Genomic DNA, 13,495 nt, shown 5'->3' on the forward strand with positions numbered 1-13,495 from the left:
TTTTTTTTTAAATAGGGCCCAATGATAGCAATACACCACTCACCTTTCAGAAACAGAATCATACTCCTGGTGTTCTACTAAGTTTTAATTTAGACTGCTTTAGGTACAATAGAAAAGAAACCTGAAAACACATGCTGTTTTAGTAACAAATACCAGGTTGCCAGATTCGTTGGCATACCTTTGCAAACTAGAAACTAGAAACAGAAGAAACCCTTAACAGGAGTAGGCTACAGATATGAAAGCTTTGAGGGCATGAGTAATGGCATTCAGGAAAGTGTTTTTTCACATTGGTACATTTTTAGAGTTTGTCATTAAAAAAAAAAAAAAACCCAAGAAAACAAACAACAACCAAAAAATCCCACTAAATTTGACAAAAATAGTTGCATTACTAACGGTCACGTCTATTTCTGTCTCACATAGAGAGCATTAAGACATTTAGGCACTTGTTTTTTCCTCCTAATACTGTTCTTTTAATCTACATTAAATTGTTTAACACTAAATATGAAAAATGTAAACTTAATTTTTCCTCATCAAAGTCATAGATTGTGTTTTTCCTATTCACCTTAAGAATGTAATCAGTTCTTCTGAGCCTGGAGGCTCTTATTTTCACTATTTTTATCTCCCTTTCTCTTTCTCTCTCCATTTCCTTTTCCTCTTCACAACACATTTCTCCATATATAAATTAAAAGTAAATAATGAAAATCCAGTTGATTTGTAATTCCCGTTCATTGAAAAAAAAAGAAAGACTGCTGACACAGGCGTANACTGTTCTTTTAATCTACATTAAATTGTTTAACACTAAATATGAAAAATGTAAACTTAATTTTTCCTCATCAAAGTCATAGATTGTGTTTTTCCTATTCACCTTAAGAATGTAATCAGTTCTTCTGAGCCTGGAGGCTCTTATTTTCACTATTTTTATCTCCCTTTCTCTTTCTCTCTCCATTTCCTTTTCCTCTTCACAACACATTTCTCCATATATAAATTAAAAGTAAATAATGAAAATCCAGTTGATTTGTAATTCCCGTTCATTGAAAAAAAAAAGAAAGACTGCTGACACAGGCGTATCAGTTGCCCAGAACTGAGACTGGGTGCCTGGGTGCTTTTGTTTGTTTGGGTTTTTTTAAATTATTATTATTTTATTTTTTTATCCCCTGATCTCTGCATTGGGAAGGAAAATGCAAAAGTGGAAAGAGTTGGAGAGAAGAGGGAGATTAAGCTTGAGATCGCTATTGGTTTTGATTTTTAAAAAGATATTTGTGAAAGTCCACCATTCCTTTATGCGCAAAGAACCCCAGAAACAAGCTGCAAAAAATGTTCCTGATTTCTATTTACAAGTGTCCCTAGTCGCTGCAGTGGTTGCTGCTCCAGGCATCCCTTCGAGGCCCCAGTCCCTTCCCACTTAGGAACCCAAGTCCACCAGACTGGAGGTGAGGGGGCCGAGCAGAGAGTCTTGGAGCTGATGCTGGTGGGCCTGCAGACCGTGACTGGGCTGCGAGGCTGTTAAGCCCGGGAGAGAATAGTTTGAGCTCCTGGCGTGGCCCATATTGCCCTGCAGCAGAAGGACCGAGTTCTGGTCTGGACTTTGGGGAGGTGAGAATTCCTCTTCTGAGCTGGACATGAGCGGCTTGCCCCCTTCCAGAGGAGAGAGTTGGTTCTGCTTGTTGGAGGAGGAGTTATTGTTTTCGGTGTTCTCCCTAAGAAATAGAGGACAACACCATATGGTTAAAAAAAAAAAAAAAAAAAAAAAGAAGGTTAAAAAAAGGGGGAGATGGGGGGGGGGGGGCTGGAAGGAGGAAAGGGCCATTGTGCAATCTGTCACCAACCCAAACGGAGGAGCTCTACCCTTCCACCCATCCCCAAGGGTAATGGGGGAGGTGAGGAATCAGAGGAGCCTGGAGAAATGGAGAGCTACAGACAGAGCCTCCTGTTAGGAGCCAGGTCCTTTTCTCTTTCAGATTTCAGAAAGCGATAGATTAGCAGGATTTATTTGAAACATACAAAATATATGTTTTAAATTTTGTTCAAGCAGTTACATTTAAATACATATCAACTAGAACCATATTTAAATGTAACTAACTTTGAAAATCTTTCAATAGATATTGGTGATAAAGAAATGATAGAGGACAGAGTCCAATGCACAAATGTTTGGGGTGAATCAAGTCCATTGCCTTGTTCCCATATGAGGAGACAAACATCCCGTTTTCCTGCCCCAGCCCAGAGTTGGTGGTTTTGGAGACACAGGACAGGTCATGGGAAGTGGTGCCCAGAGCGGCCCAGTGACCTGAGTAAACACAGGGAGCGCAGCCAGTCTCTGTGATTTCATCTGGAGTCGGCCCTCGGGCCTGGTTTATAGGACGGCCGTTTTGTAACTAAAGGCTAACTGCAAACATACAATCCCTGATCCTGTGTTACTTGCTAACACTTCAGCCCCTCGTGTACCCTCTCAAACTTCCTACCAACACCCACCCTAACCCATCCTTTCTCGGCAGGGGAAACTTCGCCGCCCGGCACAGGCTGCCAGCGGGCGCGGCGCGCTGGGGCGTCAGTCCCGGCACTCCGTGCCGCTTAACTTCAGGATTTCGCTTCCCTTGCCGCTTCCGCCTTCCGAATGCTCGCCGGTCCTCCCGACTCCTAGCGCCTGTCTGTCTCCTCCTTTCTTTCCCCTTATCCTCACAGTCTGTCTCCCGGCAAGCCCACTTCAGCAGAATTTATCCTGGCTCTGGTTTTCCACCAAGCAAGAAAGGAAGCAAGATCTTCCGCCCCCAGTCTTGGAAGGGAACAAAGGAAAACCTAAGCGGCCCCTGCGCTCAGATTTCCCCCAAACTCTTTGACTTCGCAGAGCGCTCTCCCCGCCACAGCCACCTCCCCACCGTTCTTCCGAATCTCTGTCGGAAACTCTACAGAGAACAGAAGGAGCCTGGCCAGGTGGCCGAAGGTGTTGCCCTGAGGTGGGGGAAGGTAGAGACCAATTTTGAAACATTGCCTTATGAGCTCCAGTGCGAGAGAAGGCTGCGAATGGAGACCCTTTCCTCGTCTGGGCAGGCGGCGCGTTCAGCCAGCCCGACGGGCTGCAGTGCCGGGCCACGCGCGAGCGAGCACGACGAGGATCAACCCTTTCTTAATTTGGGGCGCCGGGGAGTAAATGCAGCGCCAACTCTCTCCAGAGCTCTCTTTTTGGTGTGTTTTTAAAAGACTCCTCCCTTTGTCCAGCTAGTCAGAAATGAAGCAGGCGACCCCTAATCCAAAAGACTATCGAGAGCGAGCGGTGGAGAACCGGCAGGGAGTCGGGGCAGAGCCAATGTCTCAGACGAGCTTCACACCCCTCTGGGGAGCAAGAGGAGAGAGGTTCGCTAACTTCAGCTCCCACCGAACTCCTTTCCTTGCGACACCAATCAACACTTCACTGCCCGTTGATTTAGAAACTCACTCTCCACCCACCACTCCAAGCCGCGGCCAGCCAGGGAGGCATGAAAACCAAACCTAGCGCCAATATTTCCCGACACTCACATCCCAGAGAAACCCACGCGCGGGTGCTCAAAGCAAATGAGGCCCCATCCTTGGCAAGGAACCTCAGAGTTCATGAACTTTCGCTGCAGCGCCGCGGAGGCCTGCGCGCCGCCCCGTGGACGGGCTCCGGCCGGCGGGGAGCACTTGGTGGCTGGTGCCTGCGGGGGCGGGAGGGGGCGAAGGGGAAAGGAAGGCTTCCCGGGGTCGCCCGAGTCGCGGGAAGCACGCCGCGTACCTTTCCTTGGCCTCCGCGGCCCGGTCTCTTTGCCTCCGGTTCTTAAACCAGTTGCTGACCTGCGTGGTGGTGAGGCCAGTAGCTTCCGCCAGCTCCCGCTTCTCGCGCGGCGAGGGGTAGGGATTGTGCGCGTACCACTCCCGCAGGACACCCCTCGACTTCTCCTTGAAGCAGTAGCTGGTCTCCTCGCCGTCCCAGATGGTGCGCGGCAGTGGAAATTTTCGGCGCACCCGATATTTGCCCACGGCACCCAGGGGTCGGCCGCGCAGCTTCTCGGCCTCCACATAATGCGCCTTCAGCCACAGTTGCTGCAGTTTGGGGTGGTTGTGAGGCGAGAACTGGTGGCTCTCCAGAATCTTGTAGAGCTCACGGAAGTTGCCGCGGTGGAAGGCGACCACCGCCTTGGCCTTGAGCACGCTCTCGTTCTTGTGCAGGTGGTCGCAGGCGGGCAGTGACCACAGGAACCTGCCCAGGCGCTCCAGGTTTCCGCCTTGCTGCAGAACCTCGCACACGCATGCCACTTGCTCCTGGGTAAAGCCAAACGACGGCAGCATCGACATGGCTGGGGCCTGCCGGGGCGCACGGCCCAGGCGCACGCGGCAGGGAGCAGAGCCGAGAGGCAGGGGGCGGCGGCCGCAGGGAGGGGGGCGCGGCTGTTCCTAACCTCCTCCTTAGGCTTTGCAAAGGCGAAAACCCAAGTCAGAACTTAGAGGTGGGCAGCCAAGCAAGAGAAGGCGGAGGAGTAGGGTACGCTCTGAACACGGAACCGCCGGCGCACTCAGTAGCCTTGAGGGCCTTGCTGCCTCCGACCTCCAGCCCGGTGGATGCTGCTAGTTGCCGGGGAACTTGGTTTCTGTTCTCCCCGCAGCGGCCTTAAAGCTCGCAGCGTCCCCGGCACGCTGATTGGCTGCGGGCGGCGCCTATCCGGGGCTGGCCAGCCAGCGCGCCGCCCGGCTGGGCAGAGAGGCCGCGCCGCCCTTCGAGGCCGCACCGCCCAGCGCGGGGAGGGCGAGGCTGAGGAGCTGGGGGTTGGGGGTGTTGCCGGGGCTGCGCAGGGAGGGAGTGGTGGGAGGAGAAGGAAGAGGAAAGGTGGGAAGCCAGTTGGGGTCTGAGGGAGCTGCGCTGCGGAGGTGTGGGGAGGTAGAGAGTGGGTGAGCGCGTCAGGACCCTGCAGCGCGGGACCCGTCATCAGTATCACCTAAGGGGAGTCGCGCAAAACTCCGCACAAATCAATTACTCCAAACCTTAATTCCTCCCCTCTCCCTCCGTACTGTTGCTCTCATCCCTTACAAACTTGCCCTTTCCCGGTGAGCTCATATTTAATTACTTTAATGTTGGAATGAATAAATGATGGATTGATGAATAGCTTATGGAGCGCGATAAATAATTCAAGAGCAGACCTGGGTCTCCGCATGCAGCTTCTGGAACAGTGGCTTCTCTTCGGGTTGGCTTCAGCTTGAGAAGCCAACCCTATTTCCTTGCCCCTCCCCCCACCAACTCCCACTGTCCTCCCCCAGCTGCCGCACACCACTCTCCAAAGGGCACAAGTGCTCCCAGTCGGACAGCGTTTCCCTCGTTCACAAAGGACCTCCATGATTTGAGACCAGGCAAAGAGGTATTTAGAGCATACTTGCTGAGCACCTAGAGACTCCGAGCGTTCATTTGTGATTTGGTATCTTAATGTTCTGCGGTTGAAACCAGCAGGTTCCTGAAGCTTCTGGACTCAATTTCCCCATCTGTGCGGTTGCGTTTTCCAGTGCCACTTCTGCTACTGAGGAATGCCGAGAAGCTTTACTTGCTATTAGCAAAAATGCTTTGGGAACCTCGTACGAAAGGCGCTGGATGTGGTGTAAATTAAATAAAATTGTGGCCGGCTCCAATAACCGTCCGGTTGTAACATAATCCTTACCCTGCTCTGAGAGGGACACTGCCCTCAAAGCGAGGACGACAGCGGCTCCAAGAAGATTAAATAAAGAGGGGTGTGTGTGTGTGTGTGTGTGTGTGTGTGTGTGTGTGTGTGTTGCAATGCTGGCCTATTTTGCTGCCAAGGAATGAGAGATGTACTGCAATTTAAGTCCCATCATCTGCTGTTTTGTTTATGTGTGGAGAATGCTTAGTAAAACTGCACAAACAAATGAAGTTGTAATTATCTTAAGCCTCATTTGCACACCTGGTTCCAAAGCAATTATTAAAAAGATTTTGAAGACAATTAGCCTCTCTAAACAAAGATAATCTATTGTCAGTAGCTGAGACCAGCAGGAGATAAGAACAATGCGTGGAGATAAGGGAAGCCAAATGGTGGAAGGAGAGTGACTTTATGACTATACTTATCTCTGATTAGATAAGTTCAAAACAGAATTCTAAGTACACTTCAAAAATGCTTTTGATTTCAATGTGCCCTCTTAGTGAGTGGTGGAGAACAAACTGTAGGCTCCTTAAACTAGCTTGTCTTCTTTAAATATGTTTTCATTCCTTTAGTCAAAGAGCCCAGCACTACAGAACCTTTTGCATATTGAGATGCAAATGGGAGAAGGAGAAGCAGTGTCTGGGTTTCCCCTTTTATTATTAATATGGTTTTAAAATGATGTATCCAGTACAGTGCACCCTGCAACATACATTCTAAACTCATATAGGGTTCCCACCTCAGGGTTGCCAGATGGGAGATTCCAAGTAGACAGGAAGCTGCTTCTCTGCTGAACATAATGCTTTCTGCATCCTTGAAACTCTTGCTTATTCCATGCCATTAGATCTTGGAAGCAGATGCTTATATTTCATTACCTTAGGCTTTTTTTTAAAAAAATGCATTTAATGGGTGTGCATTCTTTCAAAAGAGCCTCTGCCATATAGTATGCCCAATGACTTTCTAAACTGGAAGCCTGGCACTGCTAAACCCAGAGCCACGTCTGGCAATTTCCCCTCACTGTCTCATTTTAGTGCTTATGATGTTTCACATGAAGTCTTAAGGAGCTGCAGTGTCCTCCCAGAAGGAATGTCTCTGCTTGAAACAGTCCTTATTGACATGGCAGCTGTGTGAGGACCGGAACGGAGGCTTAAACCCGGCTCTAAAAAATCAGTTAATACCCTAAAGTCTGGAGCAAGTGCGCACAATTACAAGGGGGGAGGGTCTTTAAGCACAACCACGTCTCCTAAAAGACAAATAGTTTGTTGAGTGTGAGGTCTGCTTTGTCATTAACAATTCTGTATAAGGAAATGAGGCATAGCCTGGACAAATAAGGGCAGGTATAAATTTACAGAGGATGACAGAGAGCAGAGAGATGGCAATTAGACACGAATAGGACCACCTTCACCCCTACCCCACCCCGGCTTCCTCCAGACCTACCTGCCTATTTCTTTTTACCTGTCTTCAAAAGGAACCAGGACGTACTATACATTGCTGTCAACTGGGAAAACGACGTGTAGAAGCTGTGATTGCGGGAACCCGGGTAGAAGAGAAGAGGTGCTCTTCCTCGGAGGCCGTGACTGGGCCCGCCAACATTTTTCCTCCCTCTTAATCCAATAGATCGCGTAACTGGAAAGGGAAAGTGCTCTGCGCTTTATATCAAGGAGTCTACCTGCTATTTCGATCCCTCGGTTAGGGGACCCAATTGTTATAAATGTTAATTATTGGCTCGGATATATAAGCTTTCCCAAAATGGAATCTTTTACTGAAAATCACTAAAAGAGATAAAATGACATGAATTTACAAACCACCTAAACCAAATGATCCATTTAAAATCGCACGCAGAAAGGTTTGATTTGTTCTGGTAACATAAAACCTTTGCTGTCAATGCAAATCGCACGAAAAGCAGAGATGCGTTGGAGATTTAAAGGAAATGAGCAACTCTAGCCAGCGGCTGCTGCCCTCCCCGCAGCGCGGCTCGCGAGGGAACACCGCTGGCAAGGAGCGCCCGATGCTAGGTTTCGGCTCTCCAGTGCCTCCTCTGTGCAGGTAACGGCCGCGTGCGCATAGTTAGTCGATAAAAAAGCATTCAATGGGACAGCATTAGCAGTTGCTAGGGTTTCTCAGCTGGGTTCACATAGGCCTTGATGCAAACACCCCTAGCTGGGACCCACTTGTTTCCCTTCTGGCTTGGAGCAAGATACTTTGGGGCTCCCGGGCAGCTTTCTTGGAATTCTTTCACCATCCAGAACGACGGTGAGGATCCTACTCTACCTAAAAATATTTGGAAAGGGAGGGCACAGAGAGGTGTTTCTTCAATAAATTCGTGTCATCGCTCTGGGGCAGTGCGAAGACTCCCCAAATCCGGGCTGAAGTGCCAAAATTCTTTTTCTTGTGCTTAGTCGGAAACTCCGGGTGCCCTCGACCCTTGGGAACTCCGACTCTGACGGCCGGCGTGGCGCCGGAGCAGCAGCCCACCTGCTCCTGGGGGGACGCCGCTCCCCACGAGGTCTGAATAGGCCTGGAGCTCAGGCAGAGAGATTTGCGGACTCAGAGAAGAGAAACCCAAAACCAGTCCATTAGTAAATGAGTTTTGTGTTGTCAAGGTTCTTTCCCATCCACTTGCTGTTCTGAAAAATAGATCACGTTTCGTTATCTTTAGTGGGAATCTGCAACGTGACACCGGATCCGCGCGGCCCCCGCCTCCCTCCCTGCCTCTCTCTGCCTGGCCGAGGGGAGCAGGCGGGCCTCCTCAGCTTATTTCTGAACAATGAAGATTTGTCTGTTCCCCAAGTGTATTTATATATGTATGGAGGGAGGAAGTTTTCTCCTGGAAGCGGGAAGCTCGAGAGCAGAGCCTCCTACTTCCTTGGTGCGAAAACGCCGCGCTGGCCAAAGATTCAGGGCGACCGCCGCCGCCCACCACCACCACCGCCCACACCTGGACAAACAGAGCCAGCTGTGAGCCTGACTCGCCGCTGAAAACCGTGCTGCCCCGCGCAACTCCCGAAAATACCATCTCTGTATTGTCTCGAGGTCGGGGAAGGGAGAAAGAGAGAAACACACACAGACTGATGGACGGACTGAGGGTCAGGGGCTGGGAAAGAGCTCAAATTGGAGGGGAACAGAGCTGGGGTGTGTGTCTTTGGAAGAGTTATCCTCTCTCTCCCTCTACGTGTGTCCCCGCGGCAGGTCTTTCCCAGAGTGTGTCTCTTTTATCCATCTGAAAGAGGACGCTCGTTCATTCTGTCTGTATGTGAACCTGTTTCTCATTCTCTCTCCTTATCTCTCTCTTCCTCTCTTTCTCCTCTTTCTCGTTGATTTTCCTGTTCCTCTTCCTCTTTCTTCCTCCTTCCCTCCCTCTCTCTCCCCCTCCTCCTCGCCCCCCCCTCCCCCACCGGCTCTCGGCGCTTGTTTTTATCTCTCCGGGACTGGGCACTGTGAGGTTTCACAGAGTGTGTTTATGTCACCCACTGACTGAGGCAGCGCAGGTAAGTTCTCTTGAGAGTAGACCCTCAAGTCTGGGCGGTGTAGTAGGCCTTACTTGGCGAGAACCTTTCATGGGGAGTGGAGGGCCTGGCCTGCAGGGAGGGTGGGCAAAGGTGTATTGGCCACCTAGGAGAGAAAAGGGCTCACCAGCTGCCCTCAGAGAAAGCTCTGACCAGTCGCCAGGTTTGAGCTAGAAGACCCTACTCAACATCAGATGGCAACTACCTCTCTGGAAAGTGGAGCCAAGGTGTCACAAGAAACAATTCTTAAGAATTTAAGGGACTCCGCGCCCCGCCCCCATTCCCTGTTTTTTAAAATCTCTCCTTAGGGCAGGTTTATGAAATGAAGCTCTCCAAAACCGCTTATCTTCCATTGAATTTCTAATCAACTTTTTTTTCTCAACTTATGTACATCCTGAATACCACATCTGTCTAAGCTAAAAAGAATTTCCTTTTGGGAGGTGAAAGCCTGCAGCTCCTCCTGTTCAGAGGAAAGTGCTAGTGACGGTAATGCAGGGTGACACTAAATAAACAGTTAGGGTGGACTGGAAAGATGGAGTTAATTATCCAGTGAGCTGCATTTCAGCCCGGACCATCAGGGGCTGATTTGTTTTGGCTCATATTTGGAGGAAGGAGACAAACCACTCTCTTCTCCACATCTCCTTGGGATCCTGATCATTCATGTCTTCAACAAAACAAAAAACAACCACTACCCAGGTATCACTGCTTCACTTAAATTTTGGTTTATTACTCCTCTGCAGGCTCTGAAAAAAATGTCCACTCCATTGCCCCATATCCCTGGAGGGAAGAACCAAAGCGACTCAAAAATGCACTCCCACGAGAAAAAAATTGAAGCTATTTAGAGTCCAAATGGTAAGGAGGCCCAATGACAAGGAAAGCAGATATTTAGGGCTCCTCCCCATCTCTTCACTTGAATTCTTACAATAAACTTATAAAACTACGTGTTTATAAAAACTAAGATATTGGCTTGGTTTCATGATGGTTTTACTCCACTCTCCAAAAAATCAGGCTTCGTGAAATTTGAAATGCAATTAGATTTATCGTTAGTGTGATTCATTGACTATCTGGTTTCCTCAGGTAAACTTGCACTTACATATAAATCCTAGTAATTTGAAACTTCTCCCTCCCCACTTTGCCTCCCCCACTCCCCCACATTCTGATATTAATAATCCCCGGCTGCCCCTCTTTCCGGGTCATTACGGTACTGCTGGTCTCTAATCAATCCTAATGCGATGGCAATTGGAGTCCCTGATGACTGCGGCTCAGGTTTCTTGTAATGGCTCTACCACATTTTCCTGGACCTCCTTCTTTAACCTGAGATGCCAGGGGGACGAGTCTCTTCTCGGCTGCTGATTACTTCAAGATGTGGGGGCTGGTTTGAGCTGAAGGATAAAGACACGCGCACAGCGTGGCTGCCACAGCAGGCTGGGCGGCTGGCGAGAGCAGATATCTGCACGCGGGGCGCTGCCACCCGAAAACCTTTCGCTACTCTCTTTTCTTTCCCCCCATTTTCCAGGCCCAAACTCACCCTGGTGGACCGAGATGAAGATTCTTAGAGCAGATTTTTCTTTTTTTTTTCCTGGTGCGGAAAGGCCTGGTGGTCTCTGGGACTCTCCAGTTATCGAGCGTTCCCACCCTACAGCGTCCACCCAGCCGCAGGCCTGCCCCTGGTTCAGGAGTGAACGCCTTCTCCCATTGCAAAGAGCCAGCTTCTCTTTCCTTCGAGTCGTTTTCTCCCGATGGCTTCCTCCTCCCCAATTGCCCAATTGTAGAGTGGGTGTCCTGAAGAGAGACTGGAATCTCCGTCCACCCCCCACCCCCCGCCCCCATCTCATTCACTAACCCTTGACCTTTCTCCTGTTCCTTATCCCAGCGGTGCCTGAAGTTCCCAACCTGTTCCTGACCCAAAACCCAGACCCTGAGACCAGAAGCTTGGCCTGGTCCTGTTGAGATATGACCTCTTCTCCCTCGACCTTTGGGGATTCGTCGCTGGGAATCCTTAGCCTTTAGAGATAAAGGGCCAACACTCCTTTCTCGCTGGTGCCACCCGGAGAGGACCACAAGTGGGAACTTGCGCCTGCCTCCCTTCTCCCCGGCCGAAAGCTCTAGTTCGCCTCCCCTACTCCCAGTCCAGGCTCGGCAGCCAGGCAATCAGCATGCTCGCGGCATTTGTATTCTTCCATTTCTCAGCCTAAGCCTTTTAGTGTAACCCGAGCTCAGGATAATTGCCACGTCTCTGCCGTGATACTTTTTAAAACAAGATAATGCTTCTGAATTGCGGAAGAAAGTGCTGCGGACAAATTGGGCGCTGAGCTGCTGAGATGGATCGCTTTGTTAGTTGGGGCCAGTGGTTTGTGACTCAATTAGTGCATTTCTGGGAGCCGCCTGTGTTGTGCAGTAGGGTCAGCTGGAAGCAAACTACCCCTGTGGCACTCAGGAGCGGGTAGGAATTCGGGGGGGTGGGAGCACTTCAGGCCTGTACCTCAGTCGGTGCATACCCACGCCGTGGATCTCTTTTTGCATTCTCACGCAAGCATATTGTTCGGGTTCTAAAGGATCCAGATTTTCGCAGACAGAAGCTCGACCGCCTCTGTTCCCAGAAGGGCCGCGCGGCGTTTGTCTGAATGACCAGTCCTCTGAGCAGTGGGAAAAGAGATATTGGGTAGAGGGTGCTGGGAAGGTGCCCACTCACCCATGCTCCTCTGCGCGTCTCGCCCACTCGCTTAGGCTTGGACTTTGAAACAAGGTTTCCAACACCGCTGCAGTGCTTGACAAAGCCCTCCTGGAAGCCAGCAGGGTGAGGCTGCCAGCAAACAGGCGGGCTGCGAGGGACGCTTTTAGGACTTGGAAGAAGGCCGTAAGATGTTTCCTTACCTCTGCTCAAGTTCATCCGCCACCCTCACCCAACACCCCGGTGCAGACCCGGGTCCACGTTTCGCGGACTCATCCTGGGCCTCAGTATAACACGCTGTGCCAGGTGCGCGAGGGCAACCAAGTATCCGCGCGTGGACGCCGGGGGAGGCTTCACCGCCCGGTGTGCTCGCAGCCCTTTCCGCTGGCCCGCAGCGCGGGGTCTCGGAGAGCTGGGTCTCACCCGTTGCCCCGCCGCCTGCACCAGAAACTCCCTCCCCGGGCTGCGCGGGAGCTCTCGGGTGCCGCGTCTGCGCGGGGCCGACTCAGCCCAGGCTTGTAGCCAGAGGTCGCGCTATCTCGCCGGGCTGGCCTGAGGGCTGGGACGCGGGCGGGCTTCGGCCCCTGCTCGCTGCTCTCTGGGTGTGTTCCCTCGGGCGGTGCGTGGGGCCCACAGGCGCTGGGGCATGAGGAAAGAGGGGCCAGGGCCTGAAGGGCGGGGACCACAAGGAGGCGCGGGGAGGACAGTGGAGCCGAGAGCCGGCGCAGGCCGGCGGCGGCGCGGCCGGAGGAGAAAGAGGGCGCTGTCTTCCTAGCAAAGGAGTTTTCGCCCGGCCGGCAGGAACCGAAACAAAAAACAAAAACAAGAAAGAAAATCTGCCCGGCCAGCCCCCGGAGTGAAGAGCGCGCAGCGGGAAGGGTCTGGGATAGCGGAGCGGATTCTCGGCCCAAAGCCCGGGACCGCTCAGCCCACCTTGGCCTCGCCAGCGCCACGTAGTCCCGGACAGGACTTGCGAGGAGGGAGTTTTCTTTGGCTTCTTTAGCTGTCTCCATAATCGCCTTCTTTTAGGGCCATCCCTCCCTCACTTTTTCCCTCCAAAAACTGGAGGCGTTGGGATAAGGACGGCGACGCTTCGCTGGCGAATGAGATGCCTCAGTTTGCCCGAGGCGAGCGGGAGAATCGGGATCTCCTTTCAGTAAGCGCAGCCGGCTTCTCGGTTTCGTGGAACCTGTGGCCGGAAGCCGCGACCCTAGCCAGTCCTTCGCGTCGAAGCGCCGCAGCAAGAGGACTTAGTTTGGTCGCGCATTGCCCAGGAACAGCAAAGAGATGGAAGACCGTCTCATTTACCGTCACCAGCTGGCCGGGAAGCACACGCAGAGACCAATAAGGTCCCAAAGACAACTACTATCAACCATTCTCCACCCAAATCCACACATCAAAAAAAGTGAACTTGTATTAATGCGGGTGAAACAGCTATCCCTCCATTCCAAAAGTACATACTTCTCTGTCATCTACCCAGGATAATGTGTTCTTGCCATGAGCGTAGTAAACCAGGCAAAGCAAAACAAAAGGATCCCAGACTCACTTCTCTTCTGCCTTGAAAGGTCACTCTGGATTCATGGACGTAAAGGCCCTCCTGATTTGTACATAGACACTAGAGCCGATTATCTCCATCCACGTCTGCCGCCAGAGCGCCTCAAACTCCAGTC

The 13,495-nt window shown here is 51.3% G+C and overlaps 1 protein-coding gene across 1 annotated transcript; it reads right to left on the reverse strand.

Annotated features, from left to right (window-relative positions):
* Positions 1 to 1,152: 1,152 nt before the first annotated feature.
* Positions 1,153 to 4,720, reverse strand: SIX1 (SIX homeobox 1). Its single transcript, XM_017859442.1, has 2 exons — positions 3,746 to 4,720; positions 1,153 to 1,697 (listed from the first exon to the last, which is right to left on the reverse strand). The coding sequence occupies exons 1-2, from the start codon at positions 4,303 to 4,305 to the stop codon at positions 1,403 to 1,405; spliced, it is 855 nt and encodes a 284-aa protein (XP_017714931.1). The 5' UTR covers positions 4,306 to 4,720; the 3' UTR covers positions 1,153 to 1,402.
* Between the last annotated feature and the right edge of the window lie 8,775 nt (positions 4,721 to 13,495).

Source organism: Rhinopithecus bieti, unplaced genomic scaffold, assembly GCF_001698545.2.
Source record: "Rhinopithecus bieti isolate Rb0 unplaced genomic scaffold, ASM169854v2 scaffold_50364, whole genome shotgun sequence".
NCBI lineage: Eukaryota > Metazoa > Chordata > Mammalia > Primates > Cercopithecidae > Rhinopithecus > Rhinopithecus bieti.